Source organism: Megascapheus bottae, chromosome 19 (assembly GCF_031878675.1).
Source record: "Megascapheus bottae isolate mThoBot1 chromosome 19, mThoBot2.hap1, whole genome shotgun sequence".
Lineage (NCBI taxonomy): Eukaryota > Metazoa > Chordata > Mammalia > Rodentia > Geomyidae > Megascapheus > Megascapheus bottae.
Genome location: NC_143527.1, coordinates 37,211,402 through 37,235,317, shown reverse-complemented (window position 1 = coordinate 37,235,317; position 23,916 = coordinate 37,211,402). Strand labels below are relative to the sequence as shown.

The 23,916-nt window shown below is 37.4% G+C and overlaps 1 protein-coding gene across 2 annotated transcripts in view; it reads left to right on the top strand.

Annotated features, from left to right (window-relative positions):
• Window positions 1-23,916, top strand: part of Mib1 (MIB E3 ubiquitin protein ligase 1) — a 96,461-nt gene that overhangs the window by 21,587 nt on the left and 50,958 nt on the right. For both annotated transcript variants that reach the window (XM_090353350.1, XM_090353349.1), the window contains exons 2-9: window positions 548-719; window positions 2,695-2,824; window positions 6,386-6,490; window positions 10,513-10,579; window positions 14,022-14,226; window positions 18,012-18,195; window positions 20,781-20,925; window positions 22,526-22,659. In XM_090353350.1, the coding sequence (XP_090209476.1) occupies window positions 568-719; window positions 2,695-2,824; window positions 6,386-6,490; window positions 10,513-10,579; window positions 14,022-14,226; window positions 18,012-18,195; window positions 20,781-20,925; window positions 22,526-22,659 (1,122 nt within the window). In that variant the 5' untranslated portion in view covers window positions 548-567. The remainder of the gene's footprint in view (window positions 1-547; window positions 720-2,694; window positions 2,825-6,385; window positions 6,491-10,512; window positions 10,580-14,021; window positions 14,227-18,011; window positions 18,196-20,780; window positions 20,926-22,525; window positions 22,660-23,916) is intronic.

Below are 23,916 nucleotides of genomic sequence, written 5' to 3'. Positions count from 1 at the left end.
CTAGTGTTAATCACTGAGCAAGTGATATTAATATCACAAAAGACAGGTATATTGTCCCTTACTCCTGTGGTTGTAAAATGAAAGTATTTGTGGGAAAAGAACAATGATGCCAAGAAGATAAAATTTTCTTTTCTCTGGAATTATTGTTTGCCTGGAAATTGGTTAAAATTCTTCCAAAGCTTTCTGAGTTTTTATAGTCTTACAGTCTTATAGTCTTATAGTTTTACACTCTTCTAGTTTTATATAGAGGTAAAGAATACTTGTTTTTTTTCTCTTCAATGAACCTAAATTTCAGTTTATGGATGACAGCAAGGTAGTGCTACCTTTGTTTTTGTTTTTTTCTTTTCTTAGTTGTATTTTTACTAGTAAAAATGGAGAGAACATGTTTAGTTTATAACTTGTATTGATTATAATTTTTAGATCTGTTGTCTTGAATATGTGGTATATGACTTTCCCCTTCTTTATCAAACGCAGTTACTCCCCCCCTTGGTAATATACAAATAACTACTTTTAAGCAATGTAAGTATGTATGTCTTTGTTTTAATAGGCATCAAGCATGATGGAACTATGTGTGATACCTGCCGCCAACAACCAATCATTGGCATTCGGTGGAAATGTGCAGAGTGTACAAACTATGACTTATGCACAGTGTGTTATCATGGAGATAAGCATCACTTAAGGCATCGCTTTTACAGAATTACTACACCAGGAAGTGAGCGGTAGGTGAAAAAATTTTTTCTTCAGTTGTGACTCCTTGTTTATATTCAGACTTTTAAATTGGCCTTGAAAACAGAATTAGGAGATAGCTATCAATAGTTTTGGATTAGTATCAGGAGGTAGCAAAAAACAGGCTAAACATAGATTAGGCTTGTTGAGTAGTGAGAGAGGAATTGTTTAAAGGAGGAACTATACACATTTTTGCAAGATGATATCGGCTGTTCCTTCTCTAGCATGGGGATTTAACAGCATTTAACAATTTGGAAGTAGAAGAACATTGCAGAGAGGCTGATTGTTTTCTTCTCATTCTGCCTTCTAGTCTGTTAACTGCTACCAGATGAACTCTAAGGCCTATTGATTGATTAACAGGAGTTAATAAGAACCTGTGGCAGGTATTATTTGTGATTTGTATATAAATTAGACACTGTTCTGATTAGTGAAAGGACACTAATGGGTCACCAGTGATTATCATGTGATAGTTTGGACTATGATAGAAGAAATACGTATTATATATCTTAAGAGCAGTGAGCTGGGTGCTGGTAGCTCACACCTGCAATCCTAGCTACTCAGGCACCTGAGAGCTGAGAATCACAGTTTGAAGCCAGCCTGAGCAGAAAAGTCCTCAAGACACCATCTCCAATTAACCCGCCAAAAGACTGGATAAGATAGCTTGGCTTTAGGTAGAGTACTAGCTGTAAGTGAAACAACAACAACAACAAAACTGAGTGTGAGCATAAGACCTTGAGTTCAAGCCCTGGGTACTAGGCCCACTCCTGTACCCTGCACCCCAAAAGAAAAGCAATTTGAGTAGTATTAATTGTTAATGGGTGAGGACTTTAGGTAATAGAACCTTTATGTGAATGTATTACCCATAGAAGCAAGAGTACACTAAGTTACAGAGAAACAACTAGAATAGATAGATCACATCATGTTTCTTTTATTAACTGGGTGGGTAGCACTCTACCAGTTGAGCCACAGCACCATTTCTTGAGGAATTTTGAATATGTTATTTTTGTCTTTTGCTTACAATTAAAGTTAAAGAATAATAGGGGCATACTAAAAGTAAATATAGAACAATGGCATAAAATTCTAAAAATTAAAATAAAAAATAACCCTGGCTGGGGTCGGGAGTTTGGCCTAGTGGTAGAGTGCTTTCCTAAAATGCACAAAGACCCATGTTCGATTCCTTGGTACCACGTACATAGAAAAAAGCTGGAAGTAGTGCTGTGACTTAAGTGATAGAGCGCTAGCTTTGAGAAAGCCCAAGGACAATGCCTAGGCCCTGAGTTCAAGGCCCAGGACTGGCAAAAACAAAACAAAACTAGAAGACTAGAGATAGATACAGTCCTGGGAAAGAAAGCTGGGCCAGATAACTGTGACTTTTTTTTGTTGTTGTTACCTATTGCATTCAGTAAGTCATGCAATGCTTTGGTGACAGTTTGGTGGGGTCAAATTTGGGTTGTATGCAAAGAACTTTGAGTAGTCTATAGATTAACAACCCTTCCTGCCAAGCACTTAAATTTGTTCTTGACAACTGTTGACTAAAACGGAGATGAAGTTGCATCCTCTTGACAAGCTTTTGTATTAGCCAGTTCACATAACAGTCCTGCCACTAACCGTTGTCTTCAAAGTCTGAGTCAAATGTTAATTGCTATTCCTCCTTATAGTAAGTGCTATTTTTCTTAGTCTTGATTTATGTTGTTTGTATGGCAGCTATAAAGGGATTTGCATTTGTCATAAAAAGCAGTAAAGAAATATACTGAAACCTGAAGTGATTAGACTAGGTTTACATTTTGTCTCTGTTTCTTTTATCTTTGTGACCTTGACAAAGTACTTAACATTTTTGAGAATTAAATTTGCCTATTGGTAATATCGATAATATAGCATTACTTTTCTCTTAACAAGTATAATATACTTTTTACCTATGTCAATGTTTTTGTATGGTAATTAACTTGAAAATAAAAATTTTGTTTTTAGGGTTCTGTTAGAGTCTCGTAGAAAATCTAAGAAGATTACAGCCAGAGGAATTTTTGCAGGTGCCAGGGTGGTACGAGGAGTTGATTGGCAATGGGAAGACCAAGATGGAGGAAATGGACGCAGGGGAAAGGTATGGAGTTTTTCCTAATTTATCATGTAATCTAGAGTGCTGTATGGTAAGGAGATTTTTTTTAATATACCATTTTAGAAAACTGTACATTTTTTGCAAAATTAGTCTTTGAGGGTTTTCATAATAAGAAAAATTTAGGAAAATTCTGAAATTTGTAATGAAAAAGGGAAAATGTGATATCTGTGGGTCAGTATAATTTCTAAAATCAAAGTATATTTTACTGTTATTGTAGAGGTGATGTACAGAGAGGTTACAGTTACATAAGTAAGTTAATGAGTCAATTTTGTTTTGAGCCATGTTATTCCTTCTCTCACTCGCTCTCAGTTTTTCCCTCCTGTCCCCATCCATAAGTTGTATAGTTCATTTTTCACAGTCTAGTGAGAACCATTGCTATATGTGTTCACTCTTTGTCCCTCTCATTTCCGTCACCTCTTTTGAAATAGTACATGAAAAGAAAAAACATTTATTTTGAATAATGACTTTGCATCCTTCCCTGAAGTTAATTATGTGGTGAGGATGGGATATCTTAGGTAGCTGTTAAAGTGTGAGGCTACAGAGGTAGAACTTCCTTGGGTATATGATATGGCATATTATTGGATATATTATATTTGCATATTTTTGAGGAACAAAAAATAGACATTCTTGAGGTTTTTATATTTTTGCTTTGTTACAATAATAGTATATACTGTATTTGAAAAATATAAAGGGGGTGGGGAGAGGGAAATGGGACAAAAACATGAGAAGGGGTATCAATGTGTATGAAGTAATTAATGCTCCTTTTATCTGACGAATATAACTTCTATTAATTACAATTTAAAAAAAAGAAAAATATGAGATAAAATAAATGAAACCATCTCATACATGTGACACTAAGAGAATTTATATATTAAGTTGAGTAACATTCTTTTTTTTTTTTTTTTTGCCAGTCTGGTGGGCTTGAGCTCAGGGCCTGAGCATTGTCCTTGGACTTTCTCAAGGCTAGAGCTCTACCACTTGAGCCTCAGCACCACTCCTGGCTTTTTTCTATGTATGTGGCACCAAGGAATTGAACCTGGGTCTTCATGCACGCTAGGCAAGCACTTTAGCCACTAGGCCAAACTCCCGGCCGAGTAATATTCTTTAAGCAGATGTTTAGGATCAGTTGTATATTTTTGGTTTTGTGCCAGTTCTGGGACTCGAACTCAGGGCCTAGCTCTTGTCTCTGAGCTTTTTTTACTCAAGGCTAGATCTCTACCACTTAAGCCACAGGTCGATAGACTTAAAACTGTGATCCTCAGTTGTCAGCCTCCTGAAGATTACAGGCCAGGATTACAGGCGTGAGCTACCAGTGACCTGTTAAGTTGTATTTTTTTTGTTGTTGTTCTTTTTTCTTCTGGTACTGGGTTTTGACCTCAGAGCTTGGATGCTGTCCCTTTTTTGCCCAAGGCTACCACTTGAGCCACAATGCCACTCTTGGCTTTTTGGTAGGTATTTGGAGTTAGAAATCTCATAGTCTTGGGGCTGGGAGTGTGGCCTAGTGGTAAGAGTGCTTGCCTGGCATGCACGAAGTCCTGGGTTCAATTCCTCAGTACCACATACACAGAAAAAGCCAGAAGTGGTGCTGTGGATCAAGTGGTAGTGCCAGCCTTGAGAAAGCCCAAGGACAGTTGCTCAGCCCTGAGTCCAAGCCCCAGGACTGGCAACACCCCCCAAAAAACAAAACCCAAAACAACAACAACAAAAACAAACAAACAAAAAAACCTCCTCCTGAATAGGCTCTCAAGAGGAGCCTCCTGAGTAGCTAAGATTATAGGCATGAACCATCAGGGTAACCTAAAAATACGCTATTTTAAAAAGAATCTGTTAAGAATAGCTCCCTGCACCAGTGGTACAGGCCTGTAATCCTAGCTACAGGGGAGGCTTAGTTTTAAGAATCTAGGTTTGAAACCAAATGTTTACCTCCAGTTAACTATCAAAGGGTAAAAATGCAGCTCAAGTGGTAGAGAGCTAAACTTGAATAAGCTAGCCCCAAGTTCAAGCCTCAGGATTGGCACATACACACACAAAGATAGAATACATAATAAAATTTTCATCAGAATTGTCAATTGTTCATTTTCTGATCTATTAGTATAATCCCTGGCCCTCCCAATTTAAAATTTCTACAGTTTTCTACAGAAATTACTTTACAAAAGCCATATAATAAGCGATTGTTGTCCTTAATGTACTATGTTATCTCTCATTTCTTTTGCTGTCCCTTTGTTATCTCATATTGTTACAGTATTTCTCCTGGTTAGCACGTATATTGTATATGTGCGTATTTGGTTATTTGAAGTCGAATAGGGAAGGGAAGAAAACAAGGTGAGGGCCTGGGGTGGGGGGAGGGAAATGGGGACCAAGACATGAGAAAGGGTATGTGAAGTAATGCACCGTCTATCTGGCGATTATAATGTAACCCTTCTATTAATTATAATAATATGTAATATGAAAATATGTAATATGTAATAATATGAAAAAAAGAAAAAGGAAGGGAAAACACCCATGATTACAAACGAATTCTACAGAATGAAGATTCTCCTCTGTTAGCTATTAAATAAAAATTGAAGACTTTAAAAAAAGAAAGAAAGAAAGAAAGAAAGGACCCAACAACTGCTGCTGGTAGGATGTGGCAGCCACTGCTCAATCTATTTTAGTGAGCATGTTTTGTAAAATAAAGTTAGATCTGCACTGGAAAAAAAAATTACTTTATAATTCTGGGGTAAAGCGTGGGTTTGTATGTTTATAATCCCAGTACTCAAGAAGATGAGGCAGAAGGATCATGACTTCTTTTTTTTTTTTTTTTTGCCAGTCACAGGGCTTGAACTCAGGGCCTGAGCACTCTCCTTGGACTTTTTATCTTTTATAGGTGACTTGTTTGGCAATTAAGTACTTCTTATAACCCAGTTAACACAGACTGATATATATATATATATATATATATATATATATGTATATTTTATATTTTGATGGGTCATGGGGCTTGAACTCTGGGCCTGGGCGCTGTCCCTCAGTTCTTCAGCTCAAGGCTACTGCTCTAACTTTGGGCCTGGGAGTTGTCCTTGAGCTCTTCAGCTCAAGGGTACCACCTTACCCCTGGAGCCTCAGCCCCAGTTCCCATTTTCTAGTGGTTAATTGGAGATAAGAATCTCACAGTCTTTAGTTCCTGGGCTGCCTTTGAACCTTGATCCTCAGATCTCAGCCTGCTGAGTAGCTAGGATTATAGGCATGAGCCACTGCGCCAGGCTAATTTTTTTTCTTGCCAGTCCTGGGGACTGAACTCAGGCCTAAGCACTGTCCCAGGGCTTTCTCAAGGTGAGGGCTCTACTTGAGCCACAGCACCACTTTTAGTTTTTTCTGTGTATGTGGTGCTGAGGAATTGAACCCAGGTCTTTGTGTATGCTAGGCAAGCACTCTACCACTAGGCTACACTCCTGGCCCCTGATAAATAATTTTTTAACATTTAAATATAATCAAGAGAACTAACATCTTCTTTTCCTCACTTTTCTATTTTTTAAAAAGGTTTGTTTTCTCTAAAACTTATTTTAGGTAACAGAAATCCAGGACTGGAGTGCATCAAGCCCACATAGTGCAGCTTATGTTCTCTGGGACAATGGTGCTAAGAACCTTTACAGAGTTGGCTTCGAGGGTATGGTAAGTAGTAAAGATTCAGAATAGACGAAATGTTGGATGGACAAAAGAAGGAAATAATAGCCCTTTTTTTGTTTTTGTGTCAATAATGGACTTGAACCTCAGGACCAGGATGGTATCCCTTAGTTTTTTTGTTCAAGAGGAACTCTATTACTTAAACCACAGCTCCACTTTGTTTTGCTTTTTTAAATCTTATTTCTTTACTCATTTCTTTCTCTTAGTGTAGCCACCTGAATTATGAATATGCAACAGGAAGGAATTCTGTAAAGTGAGGATTTAATGAAATTTTTCTAACACCTTATATTTTCATTTTGGTTAGCCAAACTACTTAATAATATGACTTAGTAATATAATTTTGCCCTTTATAAATGTTTGAACACTTTACTATATATTGATTCTATAAAACTGATTGCTTCTTAATGTAACTCCAGGTAGTTAATTTATTAAAATTTAACCAAAAGATTTCAAATTATCTGTAAGATTATTTCTTGGTGTAGACTTGAAGTTAAGATAGTAATTAAAAAAACCTTTTTTTTACATGATATGCAAGCATTGCACTATTGAGTTACATCTCCAGCCCAATGAGGATAGTATTGTAATGATCTTTAGTGGTATGTGTATATTCTGTGTTCTGGTAACTGATAACAAAGTATAAATTACAATAGAAGTTAAACTATTTATTTTTTTATGCTGGTCTTGGGGCTTGACTTTCAGGGCCTGGATGCTGTCCCTGGATGCTTTTTTTGCTCAGTTTTAGATAGCATTCTACCATTTGAATCACAGCCCTACTTCTAGCTCTTTAGTGGTTAACTGGAGATAAAGTCTACCCTTTTTACCCAGGCTAATCCTAAGATCTTAGCCTCCTGAGTAGCTAGGATTACAAACATGAGTCACTGATGCTCAGGTAGTAGATTTTGTTTTGTATTTTTTCATAGTATGTAGGTGACCACTGAAAATAACTAAAATAACTGGGTACTGGTGGCTCACTACTGTAATCATAGCTACTTAGGAGGTTGAGATTTGAGAATCTTAGTTTGAATCCAGCCTGGGCAGGAAGTCTGTGAAACTCACAGAAGGAGAAAGTGCCACTGTGGCTCAAGTGGTAGAGCACTAGTCTCGAGCACAAAGAGGCTCAGAGATAGCACCCAGACACTGTCTGTGTTCAAGCCCTGGACTGGCAAAAGACCCCTCAGTCTCCTCCCACAACCTGACTTAAGCCGAGTGCTGGTGCTCAGAAAACTGAAAGTGAGGCTGTGGCTCCTGTAGTAGAGCTTGAGCATAGGGACAGCTCACAGGCCCTGAGTTAAAGCCCAGGCCCTGATTAACTTAATAAACAAGATTAACTAGCTAGTTGCTAGTGGCTCATTCTTATAAGTCTAGCTGCTCAGGAACCAGGATTTGACAGTCCTAGTTCAAAGCTAGACTGGTCAAAAAAGCCTGTGAGGTTCCTACTTCCAGTTAAGCAGCAATGTCAGAAGTGGAACAATAGCTTCAGTGGTAGAATGCGAACTTTGATTGAAAAAGCCAAGTGAGAATATGAGGCGTCGAGTTCAGAATACTCACAGAAAATAAAACAAAACAAAAAAAATAAACCCCAAAGCATAGAAACATCTAGAATTACTTAATTATAGAATAATGTGGGCTTATTCAATGACATACTGTATATTTCTACATTTAGAGACCACTGTTCAAACTGTCTTTTCTACTTTATTAATGTGAAATGGTAATACCTCTTTAATACCCTTTAATCTTGAATATATTCCTCATTCAAATATTTTTTTACATTTTATTTTTTCTTAACTATGTTGTGTCTCTTTAACAGGAGAAAGATGTTCACTGGTTCCTAATATATTTCATCTATATGTAAAAGCCAGCCATGTGAACTTAAACAGTTTATTGTCAAGTTTTCTGACAAACTGTCATTTATCTGTTTTTCATTATCTTCATACTGTTCCACATTTTTAAGCAGTGACTTTTTTTTATGACTAACAGATTATTAGTTTGCTTCAAATGGATGCTTCTATGTGCTTAGGGACTTAAGTGTTTGATGGCTGTGTGATACTTTTCTATATGGTTATACCATTGTTTATGTAATGGGATTTCTTTAGGCATGTATCCTCCTCTCCAGAAGCAATGTGCCAGTCAGGAACTTTGTATATATTTTTGCATATTATGTCCTTAGAATAGATTTCTAGAAGTAGAATTATTGGATTAAACTACCCTGTATCTCTTTGGTCAGATTGAGTGATATTTGATGTTCTGGTGGCAAAGGTGTTCTGGGGTGTGTGTGTGTGTGTGTTTGTGTGTGTTTGAAGGCTCCTTTCATTGAATATAGTAAAGTATACTCATCTATATGGCGGCTATTATTAGGCACTTTAAAGCAAATCTGCCTTTAAATTTTCACAGCAATGCCCAAGGTTGGTGTTCTCAGTGTATATTTTTGATACTCTTCATTGTACTAAAGATGCCTTCCCATTGAGGTATATAATTTTTCTCACAAAAGAAAGCTGAGAATGAACTTGAGTTAGTCAAGTTATGCTGAAGTAAGGATAAAAATAGATTTAAGTAGGATAATTAAGTATGCTGAATTTGGTTAAGTCTTTTTCTACTTTTTACTGGCTGTTCTATTTAAGTAATTTTCTTTGCTTATTAATGTTTATTCTTATTTCAAATTAAGTTAATATTTGTTTTACATAGAAACTTGAAAGATAAAATGAAATTAAAGTCTTTTTTTTTTTTGCCAGTCTTGGGGCTTGTACTCAGTGCCTGAACACTGTTCTTGGGCTTTTTCAAGGCTGGAGCTCTGTCTCTTGAGCCATAGCACCACTTTTGGCTTTTTCTTTTATATGGTACTGAAGAATTGAACCCAGGTCTTTGTGCATGCTCGGCAAGCACTCTACCACTAGGCCAAACTCCCAGCCCCAAAGTTTTGGTTCTTTTATAAGTTGAACACATTTCATATACTAGGTACTTACAGTGCTTTATTTGGCATTTGTAATGCTATGTTTGAAACCTTTTATGGTTAAAGATTCAACTTTAATTTTAATTTAAACTTTTCAATTAAAAATGAAAAGGTGAATAAAATAAGATTTGTCTCAATATCCATTTTTTTTTAAATTGAGAAACTATTCCCAGTTTTATAGTTTTTAACTGCTATTTTTTTTAAGTTTTCTTTTATTTATTTGTTGTTATAAGGGTGATATACAGAGGGGTTATAGTTTGTGGTAGAATTCTTGACAGAAACAACTTCAGGGAGGAAGATTTATTTTGTCCATGACCTCAGAGTGTTCAGTCTGGTTTCTCAACCAATGCTCTTGGGCAGAACATCATGGTGGGAGAAGAAGAAAACCTTCACCTCATGGTGGACAGGAAGCAGCAGGACAGGAAGCGGAGGCACTCCTCCACACACCTGCTTCCTCCAGCCAGGCTCCACTTCCCTCAGGTTCCTGCAACCTCCCCAAATAGTGCCACCAGGTGGTTACCAAGCACTCAGTCCATGAGCATATGGGAGAAATTCATTGCCCAAGCTATAACCGGAAGTGACCATGAGGATATTAATGGCAGCAGGTAACACTGGCTCTCATATGACAACCCATGGAAGGTAGTGTTAGTGTCTCCCTTTCTGCAGAGGAGACAGTGAGGTGGAGGAGGAGATTAGTGAGTCACATGCCTCAATCTGGGACCCAGATGATGGTGCAAAACCTGACCTCTGACCTCACTATACTACACTATTCTGGGCTACAAAGGAACTGTTGTTAACTTCCAAGTTTTGTTTCTCATTTAGTTGCTTTCATTTTGTTGACATAGAGGACACTTTGCTGAGCTGCTGAGTTACTGGCAGTTTGTGGGCAAAGATAAAAGCTCCATGACTGCTTAACTGCTACTTTTGAAGGAAATTTTCAGTGTGATTAATAACCTGGAGCTTCTCTTCTTTTGTATATTCTGAATGGGATTTTTGCATATTTCAGGTATTTAGCTATATTTGAAGTTTCTACGTGATTTTTTTTTTTGGTTTCTTTTCTTAGTCTGATCTGAAGTGCGTCCAGGATGCCAAAGGAGGTTCTTTCTACAGAGATCATTGCCCTGTGCTAGGTGAGTTAATAAACCTAAATAATGGTTCAGAGTTTGTGAAATTAATACAATTTAACTTGGACTAAAAAATACTGATTACCATTAAAAATACTTAGAAAAATACTTTAAAATTTTCATTGTAGTTTTAAGGCCCTTCCTTCCTTCCTTCCTTCCTTCCTTCCTTCCTTCCTTCCTTCCTTCCTTCCCTCCTTCCTTTCCTCCCTCCCTCCCTCCCTCCCTCCTTCCCTCTTTCCCTCTCTCCCTCCCTCCCTTCCTTTCTCCCTCCCCCCTTCCTTCCCTCCTTCCTATCCCGGGGCTTGAACTCTGGATCTTGGCACTCTCCTTGAGGTTTTTTTTTTTTTTTTTTTGGCCTATCTTTTAATGGGATGATTGTTTCTTGGAAAATTTGTTTTTGAGAGATTTAATTTTTTGACTTGTAGCTATATTTTAGATATGAGGCTCTTGTCGTATGGCTAGTGAAGATCTTCTCCCACTGTGTGGGATTTCTATTTAACTTGCTAGCTATGTCCTTTGCAATACAGAAGCTCGGCAGTTTAATGGAGGTCCAAACTTACTTTAATTTGTTGTGTTTTGGAGCCTTTATTAAGAAAGTTTTGACCTGTGCCAAGGAGTCCTAGTGTATCTCCTACTCCTTCCTGTAAAGTTTTGAGGGTATCTGCTTTTACTGGAAGATCTTTGATCCATTTAGAATTCTGGTGTAGGGTGACATATAAGGATCCAGCTTTAGTTTTCTACAGGTATTTAACTAATTCTATCAGCATCATTTGTTGAAGAGGCTGTCTTTCTTCCAGCCATTTTTTTTTTGGCTCCCTTATCCAAGATTAGTTGGCCATAGGTCTGTGGGTTGATTTCTGGTACTTCAGTTCTATTCCATTGGTCCTCAGGCCAGTTCTTGTGCCAGTACCAAGCTGATTTTTTTTTTTTTTTTTTTTGCCAGTCCTGGACTTGAGCTCAGGGCCTGAGCACTGTTCTTGGACTTTTCTCAAGGCTAGAGCTCTACCACTTGAGCCTCAGCACCATTTCTGGCTTTTTTCTATGTATATGGTACTGAGGAATCAAACCCGGGTCTTCATGCATGCTAGGCAAGCACTCTACCACTAGACCAAATTCCCAGCCCTCCTTGGACATTTTTTGCTCAAGGCTAGCACTCTACCACTTGAGTCACAGCACCACTTCCGTTTTTTTTTTTTCTGTGTATGTGTGGTACCCAGGAATCAGACCCAGGGCCTTGTGCATGCTAGATAAGCACTCTACCGCTAGGCTGTGCTCCCAGCCCCACTAAACTATTTTGATTACTATATCTCTGTAATAGAGTCTGAAGTTAGTTTGGTATTGATATTCCTTTAGCTCTGTTCTTTCTGCTAAGCATTGTTTTTGCTATCTGGGCTCTTTTATTGTTCCATGTAAATTTTTGGATTGCTTCCTCTATTTCATTAAAGAATGACATTGTGATATTGATGGGTATTGCATTGAATTTGTAGATAGCCCTTGGCAGGATTGCCATTTTTACAATGTTAATTCTTCCAATCCATGGGAGGTTTTTCTATTTTCTTAGTTCTGCTTTAATTTCCTTTTTCAAGTTTTCATCATAAAGGTCCTTTACATCCATAGTTAGTTCCTAAGTACTTTATTTTCTTTGAGGATATTGTCAAGAAATCTAATTAAAACAGATGCTGGTGGAGATGTGGCCAGGAGGGATTGTTACTACACTGTTGGTGGGAGTGTAAACCACTCTGGAAAGCAGTATGGCTGTTCTTCAAAAGACTAAGCATAGAGCTCCCCTATGGCCCAGCAATCCCACTCCTTGGCATTTACCCAAATGTCCAGAAACAAGGGCATACTAAAGCTACTAGCACAATGATGTTCATTGCAACATTATCTACTATAGCTAAGATATGGAACCAATCCAGATGCCCCTCAGTAGATGATTGGATCAAGAAGATGTGGTACTTATACGCAATGGAATTGTATGCTACCGTCGGAAAGAATGTCATCGCCCCATTTGTAAGGAAATGGAAAGACTTGGGAAAAATCAGATTAAATGAAGTAAGCCAGTCCCAAAGGAACATTGGCTCATTGGTTTCCCTCATTTGTAATAATTAGTACACATCTAGGATTCTCCTAACAGAGATCATGGTAGCTCAAAAGCTGTATCCCTATGGTCACACAGGATGAGACTAAATGAAATGAACTCTAGGATATGGAAACAAGAGGTTTATCTTTGTGATTGTTGTTCTATGTGAGGTTATTTCTTTTCTATTTTTTTTCCATTTATGGTTAATCTCATGTGGTTACTATATCTGACTTTGTTACCTGGTATATTGTATATATGTTTATTTGTTTATTTGCAATAGGGAAGAGGGAAAACAAGAGGATTGGGGAGGGAAAGGGGGATAAAAACATGAGAAGGGGTATCAAGGTTTGAAAAGTAATTACCAATACCTGACGAATATAACTAACCCTTCTATACATTATCCCAACAATAAAATGCAATTAAAAAGAAGTGAAGTCCTAAATTCAAACTTGTTTTTTCTTTTTTTATAAATATTCTGTAGTCTTGTCTAGTACATTGATAGATAATAAGTTATCCAAGCAGGAAAGTGAATATTTTCAACATCCAGAACATTGCTTATTTGTTGTTTGTTATGAATATTTTTCATATTTCTCCAGATTCTTTTTCTTTTCTTTTTTTTGGGGGGGTAGTGCAGGTTAATGTACTAGGCAAGTACTTTACTACTAAGCCAACCTATGTTACTACTTAAAAAAAATTTTTTTTGGAGGTACTAGCAATTGAACTCAGGACCGTGAGCTTGCTTGGCAGAGACTCACCCCTTGAACTATGCTTTGAGCATCAACAGTTTTTGAGTCTGATATTGTCTTTTCTATCTGTATTTTAAAACATTCACTTATAAAATGTCATACTGTGAATTTTAAAAGCATTTTAACTGAGGTATTGCCTAAAACTAAAACCTCTGGTATTCTTCCGTAAAAATAATATAGCTTCATGGAGAGGTTGATTAATTGGGTACAAACCAAAATGAAAAATAATTAAGGTGTTTTTTGGCACAGAATATAACTGTAGATAGCTAGAAGAGAGAATCTTAAGTGTTCTTCCACAAAGAAAGGCTAAATGTTAAATATTCTAATTTTCCTGATTTGAACATTACACATTGTATACACATATTGAAATACTACATTGTATCCCATGAATATGTACAATTATTTTATGTAGCTGTGTAAAATATATTACGAAAACAGATTGTAAAGGAATACTGTGAATAACTGTACTCTAGTAAATGAGGTAAGCTAGATGAAGTAGATAAATTCTTAGAAACTATGAAAGTGGATTAAAGAATTAGACCTATTTACAAGTAAAGAGATGGAGTTAGTGATCATGCATATTCATTGTTAGTGTTGTTGTTAACCACCTCTGTAATTACAGGTGAGCAAAATGGCAACAGAAATCCTGGTGGACTGCAAATTGGTGACCTGGTAAATATAGATCTGGACCTAGAAATTGTACAGTCTTTGCAGCATGGCCATGGAGGATGGACTGATGGAATGTTTGAGACTTTAACTACAACTGGAACTGTTTGCGGCATTGATGAAGATCATGACATTGTGGTACAATACCCAAGTGGCAATAGGTTGGTGATACATCTCAATTTTGATGATAAAGTTAATACCTTAGAAAAGTTAGAATCTTAGAAAAAGTAAATGTGAGCTCGGCATGGTGGCTCACCCCTGTAATCCTAGCTACTCACGTGGCTAAGATCTGAGGATCACAGTTCAAAGCCACCCAGTCACTAAAGAACATGATTCTCTTGTCTCCAATTAATCACTAGAAAACAGGAAGTGGGACTGTGGCTCAAGGAGTAGGGCGGTGGCCTTAAGCTGAAAAGCTCAGGGACAGTGCCCAGACCCAGAGTTCAAGCCCCATGACTGACAAAAAAACCAAAAAAGTAAATGTGATTTTCAGTGATCAAAGATCACTGAAGCTAGTGCTTATGTGGCAGTTAAAATTCCAGACTATATTGTTAAAGCATTGAGGAATGAATAACAATAAGTGTGTGTGTGTGTGTGTGTGTGTGTGTGTGTGTGTGTGTTATATGTGAATTGTTTAATTTTTTAATATACTTTTTATTTTTCCTTTGAAAGTAGTAGAATGCAATGTATCAGTCTTAGGTCTATGTATAGCTAAAATTAGTTCATAATAATAGTTCATAATAATGCATACTGGTTTTCTGTGAATAAGAACTGTAACATTAAAACTTTTCTGGTCCTTGGGCCAGGACTTTGGCCTAGTGGTAGAGTGCTTGCCTAGCATTATATGAAGACCCAGGTTCGATTCCTTGGTACCACATACATAGAAAAAAAGCCAGGAGTGGTGCTGTGGCTCAAGTGGTAGAGCTCTAGCTTTGAGAAAGTCCAAGGACAGTGGTCAGGCTGGGAGCCCAAGCCCAGGACTGGCCAAAACAAAAACAAAAACAAAAACTTTTCTGGGATTATATCTTGATCACATGGTTTGCCTTTATCCTAGTGTGTGATGTAAATCTTATCATTATGTGATAGCTCATACAATTTTTCCTCTATGCATGATTATAAAGAGCTCTCTGGTGTCTGTTATAAACCACAACCAGCCTTGGGGCCTAGTAGTAGAGTGCTTGCCTAGTATGCATGAAGCCCTGGATTAGATTCCTTGGTTCCACATACACAAAAAAAGCCAGTAGTGGTGCTGTGGCTCAAATGGTAGAGTGTAGCCTTGAGAAAGCCCAAGGATCATGCCTAGGCCCTGAGTTCAAGCCCCAGGACTGGCAAAAATACATACATACATACATACATACATACATACATACATACATACATACCAGTTTTGTCAGAGACTCTATTCCTATTACTCATTTAACTATTACTTCCCCACAGGCCCTCTCTACAATACTGTCACATTGGGGATCAGTGCTTCATAGTACACATTCTTTGAGAACATAATTCTGTCTAGAACACTTACAAAAAGATACTGAAAGTTATTAGGGAAGTCCATAACAAAATTACAGATCTCAGTGTGACTGAATCAAAGTCTAAAATCCTTCAAGGGGGTTGGAATGAAAAAGCACATAGGAGTGTTGTTGAGGAATATTGTTGTTGGAAAATTTGGAATCAGCATATATAGCTGATGACAGTATAAAATGGTGGATTCACTTTGGAAAGTAGTCTGACGTTCATCAATGTGTTTATCAGAGTTATCATATCACTCAGCAGTTCTACTTTTTGGTTTATATACTCAAGAGAATTAAAAGCAGATACACACAAAAAAAATCTTGTACATAATCTTTATATAATAACCATAGAGCCAGATTTTGGAAAGATTCAGATGCTCATTAGTTAATGAGTATATCTGAACAAAATGTGGTATTTCAGGAGTCTTTCATTTCCTCTGTGGAGATGAAAGCAGAAAATGCCTTTTTCATTTCTGCTTCAGTCCTACTATATTAAAATGAAACCTTGCTAAAACTTTTTTTCTTTTTAAAGTTATATATCTATACAACGGTAATTAGTATCTGTCCATAAACAGATAAAGTACTGACATATACTGCAACATAAAAACATCATGGAAACATGATGGTAAGGGGAAGAACCCAGCCAGAAAAGGTCACAGACCATGGTATTTTATTTCTATAAAATGTCAATAATAAATCCAAAGAAACAAAAGTATATTACAGAATAAATAATGCCTGGGGAGAAAAATGGATGTCTATTTTTTTTTTGCTAGTTCTGGAGACTGACCTCAGGGCCTGAACATTGTCCTTGGATTTTCTCAAGGCTATAGCTCTACCACTTGAGCCACAGCACCAAGTCCGGCTAGGCAAGCCCTCTACCATTAGGCCAGATACTTGGTCCCTAGTTGGGTATCTTCAAGAGAGACTGAAAATAAAATTGGATAGTGGTGATGGTTGTACAACTCTTTTAATGTACAATGAGTTATCTGCTTTTTTTGTTTTTGCCAGGCCTGGGGCTTGAATTCAGGGCCTGCACTGTCTTTGCGCTTTCTTAAGGCTGGCACTCTACCACTTGAGCCACAGTACCACTTCTGGCCTTTTCTGTGTATGTGGTACTGAGGAATCAATCATTGCATGCTAAGCAAGCACTCTACCACTAAGCCATGCTCCTGGCCATTACCTGCTTTTAATGAGTGAATTGTATGGTATGTGAATTATATCTCAATGAAATTGAATTTGTTTTGAAAATTCTTAAGAACATTTGATTAGCTTACATGTGTACATAAATATTTTCTTGTTATTTGGGAATGTTATTACAGAATTCTTTATTGTTCAAAATTCTGGGGCTTGACCTCCTAGCCTTGTGCTCTCCTTCAGGTTTTTTGCTTATGATTGTCATTCTACTACTTGAGCTTCTGGTGTTTGTCTGGTTAATTGGGAAGATGAGTCTCACAGACATTTCCTTTACGGTCAAAGATGCTGGGCATCTTTTCATGTCTTAACTGGCCATGTTTACTTCTGAGAAGTCTCTATGTAGTTCATTTGCTCATTTGTTAATGAAGTTATAGATTCCTTGGGGATTTAGCTTCTTGAACTCTATATATATTTGATATTTGGCCCTATGCAGACATATAGCTGGCAATGATCTCTCATTCCGAAGACTTAAAAGTTATTATTTTAGGGGGCTGGGACTTTGGCCTAGTGGTAGTGTTTGCCTAGCGTGCATGAAGACCTGGGTTCAATTCCTAGGTACCACATGTATAGAAAAAGCTGGAAGTGGTGATGTGGCTCAAGTGGTAGGGCTCTTTCCTTGAGAAAGCCCAAGGAGAGTGCCCAGGCTCAGAGTCCAAGCTCCACAACCAGAAAAAAAAAATTATGATTTTAGGCTGGGAGCATGGCTTAGTGGTAGAGTGCTCTTAGAGCATTCACGAAGTCCTTGGCACCATAAATGTAGAAAAAGCTGGAAGTGGTGCTGTGGTTTAAGTGGCAGAGCACTAACTTTGAGTAATTAAGGAGTGTCCAAAGACAGTGCTCAGGTCCTGAGTTCTAGGATTGGACCTCAGCCTCCTGAGTAGATAAGATTACGGGTGTGAGCCACTGGTACTTTGCTCATTTTCCAGATTTGTGTGATAACATTAAAAAATTAGAGCCAGGTATGGTGGTATACACATAAACCCAACACTAGGCGATTGAAACAGGAGGACAATGCCTTGGATGCCAATTTGGGCTGCATATTGAGCCCTGCCTGAAAAAGTAAATTTATAAAACAGGAATGAAGTTTTCATAGAAATAAATAGCAAATACACAGAATGTAATTGCAAAGGATTATTTTACTCTTTGATGTGCAGCAAGGCTTATCCTCACTGTCATGGTGAAGAAAGTACTAACGTTAAAATAACTTACCCAGTTTTGAGTTTTGGCTTTTGCTTTTATAGGTGGACCTTCAATCCTGCTGTTCTCACAAAAGCAAACATTGTCCGAAGTGGGGATGCTGTGCAGGGTGCAGAAGGAGGCACTTCACAGTTCCAAGTGGGTGATCTTGTGCAAGTCTGTTATGATCTGGAAAGAATTAAACTTCTACAAAGAGGACATGGGGAATGGGCTGAAGCCATGCTTCCAGTAAGTCAAATAGGCCTAGAAATTACACTGTTTCACATTCTTTTTAAAAATAAGTCAATTTTAGAAGCCAATTTGGTATGAATCTTCCTAGATTGTACTCTCTACTGGTGGATAGGCATGCTTGTACCTTCTCGTGCCTTTTCCTTTTTTTCAAATTAACCTGGGGGACAGGAAGTGTGGCCTAGAGGTACAGTGCTTGCCTAGCATGCACAAAGCCCTAGGCTTACTTGACTTTTCTTGTTCATTGGAGATAAGTGTCTTGGTTTGTTTGCCTGGGATGAATTTTGAACCAGGATCCTCAGATCTTAGTCTCTTGAGTAGCTAGGTTTATAGGTAGGAGCCATCAGTGCCTAGGTTGACAACTTCTTTCTAGCCTATCCTTGAATCATGGTTGTGCCAGTCTCCCCCTTTTTGAGTAGCTGAAATTATAGGTATGTATCACTATGCCTGTTACCCTGTGCAATGAGTACTTGAATGTGTTCAAATAGTAGGTTATTATGTATTTTAAGAACAAGGAAAATAAAATGAAGTGGGATTATACGTATACATGTGATTAAGCATATATATACACATGCATTTATGTAAAGATATTAGTGTAAATATAACTCTTAGGACAATAGAAAATGGTGTGATAATTATTATCCCATTGACTTTGAATTTTAGTTTGGGAAAGGAGGTACAGATATAGTCAACAGTTTAATTTGGAAATGGTTGAACTTACAAAACTTGTATTTTTTTTGAAAATTTCCCACCATGTCCATGAAAAAGCCTAGAAACAAATTCTAGTGAGAATAGAATTCATTGCCCAAGTTATGGACTGCTTTGTCCTTAGTAAAGAATCAAGGGGCTGGGTGCAGTGGCTCACACCTATAATCCTAGTTACTCAGGAGGCTGAGGTCTGAGGATGGAGGTTCAAAGCTAGCCCAGGCACTAAAGACCATGAGACTCTTATGTCCAATTAACCACTAGAAAACCAGAAGTGGCGCTATTGCTCCTGGGGTAAGGTGATAGCCTTGAGCTGAAGAGCTTGGGGACAGTGCCCAGGCCCACAGTTCATGCCCCATGACTGGCAAAAAAGAAAAAAACAACAACAACAAAAAGAAACAAGGTGCTTTGGCAAAGTGACCAATTGTAGCTCTTTAGGCAGTTAAGATGAGAACTCATACTAGATAGCAAAGAATCTTATTAGTGATTTCTAGGGTCAGGTTAAAAGGACAAATAGCCTTCTTGAAGTGATTCTCACTTTATACAAAGGACAGATAAATCTGTTCAACTGTATCACTAAACCAAATTCAGATCATAAGAAATCATAGGTCAAATTATTTTTTTCCATAAACTAGGGTTTGAAGTTTGTCTCATGCTTGCCATAGTCTCTTGGACCATTTTTCTCAGGCTGGTTTTGAACTGCAGTCCTCTGCATTATGTCTACCCAACTTTTGATTTGGAAACAAGGTAATTCTTTTTTTTTTTTTTTTTTTTAGTCAGTTCTGGGGCTTGAACTCAGGGCCTGGACACTGCCCTTGGGTTTTTCTCAAGGCTAGTGTTCTACTACTTGAACCACAGCACCACTTCTGGCTTTTTTTTTTCTGTGTATGTGGTACTGAGGAATCAAATCCAGGGCTTCATACATGCTAGGCAAGCACTACCAGGCCAAACTCCTGGCCTGAAACAAGGTAATTCTAAAAACAGTTTTAACAGAGGTGAATATAAACCATTTAAATAGTGTTTTTTGTTTTTGATAGAAATCAAATTTCCTTTTTTTTTTTTTGTGATCATGGGGCTTGAACTCAGGTCTTGGGCACTGTCTCTTAGCTCTTCACCTTAAGGCTAGTATTTTACTCCTTTGAGCCACAGTGCCATTTCTGGTTTTCTGGTGGTTAGTTGGAGATAAAGAGTCTCATGGCCCTTAGTGCCCAGGCTGGCTTTAAACTGCAATCCTCTGATCTCACTGCAGTCCTCAGATCTCACCCTGTTGAGTAGCCAGGATTACAGGTGTGAGCCATTGGTACCTGGCTCAGCTTTCCTTTTTGAGGCCATATCAATGATAGGTTGTATACTACCTTTAGTTGTGAGTCTCAAGGTATACCGATATGTTCAAAAAAGAGTGTTGAATATGAAAATCTTGTTTTTTTGGGGGGGGGGGCAGTTCTGGGGTTTGAACTCAGGGTCTGAGCACTGTCCTTGGGCATTTTCAAGGCTAGCGCTCTATCTATGACTTGAGCCACAGCATCACTTTTGGCTTTTTCTGTGTAGGTGGTACTGAGGAATCAAACTCGCGTCATTGTGCATGCTAAGCAAGCACTCTACCAGTAGGCCAAACTCCTGGCCCCAAATTCTGTTAACTTATGAATAAGGCTTTATTGTAATTTATCTTTTAAATTCTTGTGGAATTACAGTAGTATTTATTAAAATAGTTTCAAAAAGTAATCTTTAAAGCTTATAACCAATAAATAACCTCTCTGAATATGGATATCTTTGAAATGTTTTAAAATAAATTACAAGTAAAAGAAACACAGCAAAGGTTTTTTTTGGCTATATATTCTTTAAACTTAGAAATATGAATCTTGATTTTTTTCTTTTTTAAGACTTTAGGTAAAGTTGGCCGAGTACAGCAGATTTATTCTGACAGTGATTTAAAAGTAGAAGTTTGTGGAACATCATGGACGTACAATCCAGCGGCAGTTTCCAAGGTGGCATCTGCAGGATCAGCCATCAGCAATGCATCTGGTGGTATGTTGTGTACTCTGCTTACATCACACCCTTTGCTAATTTTCTGATTCTTAGACACAGATAATCTTTTCTGTGTACTTGGCTTTCTTCCAGATTACATAGATTCTTTGAATGTTGGCCACCTTGTAAATCACTCCCTCCCTTCCTCTATCCCCCATTCCATTCCATTTGTTTTCTGTGAAAAAACTACCACCTTCTTAGGCTGCTTTGCTTTTGTCTTTTTTTCCCCAATATTATTGTTAGCAGATGCTTTTCTTTCTGACTATTTCACATACCACTCACATTTCCTCCCTCAATCACTTAGTAAGAGTTATGATAAATGCCATAGCAAGTTCAAAATTATAAAAAGGTGATTTTGCTGGGTGCTTGGATAGAGTTATTTCCCAAGTCCTTGTGGTTCATCTTTTCATGCATGATACTATAGCGTGTGGGCATTGTTATCCATTAATGTAGAACCATGACTTGTATCTTTTGGAAAGATAGAAGATAAACATTGTATTTATTGATCTATTTATTTTGTTTACTGCTTTTTACTTTTAAATCTCTTTTTGCAGAAGAGTTATTTGCTAGTTACTTAAACTAAAATAATGTTTATTTTTACCTTGAGGTTAGATAAGAGCACAATAGATTGACCACAGACAAAGTGAAAGAATGGAGGATAAATAATAGCCTACTCTCAGATAATGTGGGTTTGGTCTACTATGTGATCTATTTGCGCTGCAATTGTAATTTCCCTGCTTTCTAATAACCATTTCAGAAAATAGAGAGTAGAACTTGGACCTCCTTGAATTGATTAGAAGTAAAAAAATAATTTTTAAGTAAAAGATCTGAAAATTTTGTGTAATCAGGTCTGTGTTCTTATTTTTGTAAAAACAGCTAGTTTACACTTAATGATACTTCATAAAGTAAGCCATCATTTAGATACTCATTTTTAACTAAAAAGTGATTTTCCCTAAGCCATATTCCCAGATAACTAGAGATTATTTTTGAATCCTAACCACTGATAATGTGGGATCTCTGGTACTGAGCTCTGAGAGTTTCTGTGATATCCTTAAATCTAAAAAGAAGTTTGTATTGTGATGGAAATTTATATCATGACAGAGTATGACTTCTAAATCTTGAGTTGTTTTTTTAATTGTGTAACTACTTTTCTTGCAGTTATACTTGAAAATACATAAATTGGAAAAAACTTACAAAGCTTATGGGCTCAAATTTAATACATTATATAGTAGTGATTATAACTTGAATAAGTAGTTCCTCTATACTTCAGAACAGTACCAAAAATAAGTGATAGAAATAATGAAATATTGCTCATGCCTGTAATCCTACTTCAAAGCCACCGGAGCACAAAAGGACTTGAGACTCTTATCTCCATTAATCTCTAGAAAATGGGAAGTAGGGCTTGGCTCAAGGGTAGGGTGGTAGCCTTGAGCTGAAGAGCTCAGGGACAGCGCCCAGGCTGAGTTTAAGCCCCATGACCCACAAAAACAAAAAAGAAAACAAAACAAAAAAACAGAAATAATGAAATATGAAGGCAGTGGAATACTTAAGGTTTGAGACCATTCTTCCTATATTAGCAGCTTTATTTGATGCTTTGCAGAAAGACTGTCACAACTCCTGAAGAAATTATTTGAAACTCAAGAATCTGGTGACCTCAATGAAGAATTAGTTAAGGCTGCTGCCAATGGAGATGTTGCTAAAGTGGAAGATTTGCTAAAAAGACCAGATGTGGATGTGAGCATTTAAAACATTATTTTGAAGCATATACAAAACAGTCTAATATAAATGAACCTTATAGTTAGCCATTACTAAGGTGTTTTGCCATCCATGTTTCTTCCGTTTCTTCTTTCTTGTTTTTCTGAGATGTTTTAAAGCAAATACTCAGTCATTATTCTTAAGTGTACATTAAAAAAAAAATCACTGACATTTTATAATACTATTGCTTTTTTGTAGTGTTGAGTGCTTTATATATTTAAGTATAGTATGATTGCTAAATTTAGGTTTTTAAGTGGTTAGTGTTCTTTTAGAAAATTTTTTCCCATGTAAATGTCATTAAGTAATTTCTTTTTTCTTTTTTTTTCCCCAGTCCTGAGGCTTGAACTCAGGGCCTGGGCACTGTCCTTGTGCTTTCTCAAGGCTAGTGCTCTACCACTTGAGTCATAGCACCACTTCTGGCTTTTTCTATGTAAGTGGTACTGAGGAATAAAACCTGGGTCTTTGTGTATGCTAGGCAAATACTCTACCACTAGGTCAAACTCCTGGCCCTAAAATATATTTTGTTTATTTATTTTGCCAGTCCTGGGCTTGGGCTCAGGGCCTGAGCACTGTCCTTGGACTTTCTCAAGGCTAGAGCTCTACCACTTGAGCCTCAGCACCACTTCTGGCTTTTTCCTGTGTATGTGGTACCAAGGAATCAAACCCTGGTCTTCATGCATGCTAGGCAAAGCACTCTACCACTAGGCCAAACTCCCGGCCCCATTTTGTTAAATTTTATGAGTAGCTTTTCTTTCTTTTGGTTCAAGACTGGAACTTGAACTAGGAACTTAGTGTTTTTGCCCATTGGTTGGCATTCTACCAACTGAGCCATGCCTCCAGCTGCAATGAGCAGCTTTTAACTACTTTAAAAATGTGTGATAAAACCTTTTTTCCCTCCATTCCCATGACATTGGTCACAATGTATAATATAGATGTTGTTTTTGTAACTTTTTATGGGTGTGATGTAGTTTTTTCATTTAGATACTATATATTAAATAAGGCTATTATGATTCTGCCATAAACTTGGTCTTTCAGTGCCAGCCAAGAGGTTGTAGTTGGGGTGGCAGCTTCAGTCATCCTCACTGTGTTGTGGTGAAGACCTTTTCTTTTCACCAAATCTTTGAATATCTTTTTAAACAAATTCCTTTTTTCTTTTTGAGCAGGGGTGGTATTAGGATTCAAACCCAGGACCTTCAGTGTGCTATGTAGATATTAACCACTTGAGCTACGCCCACA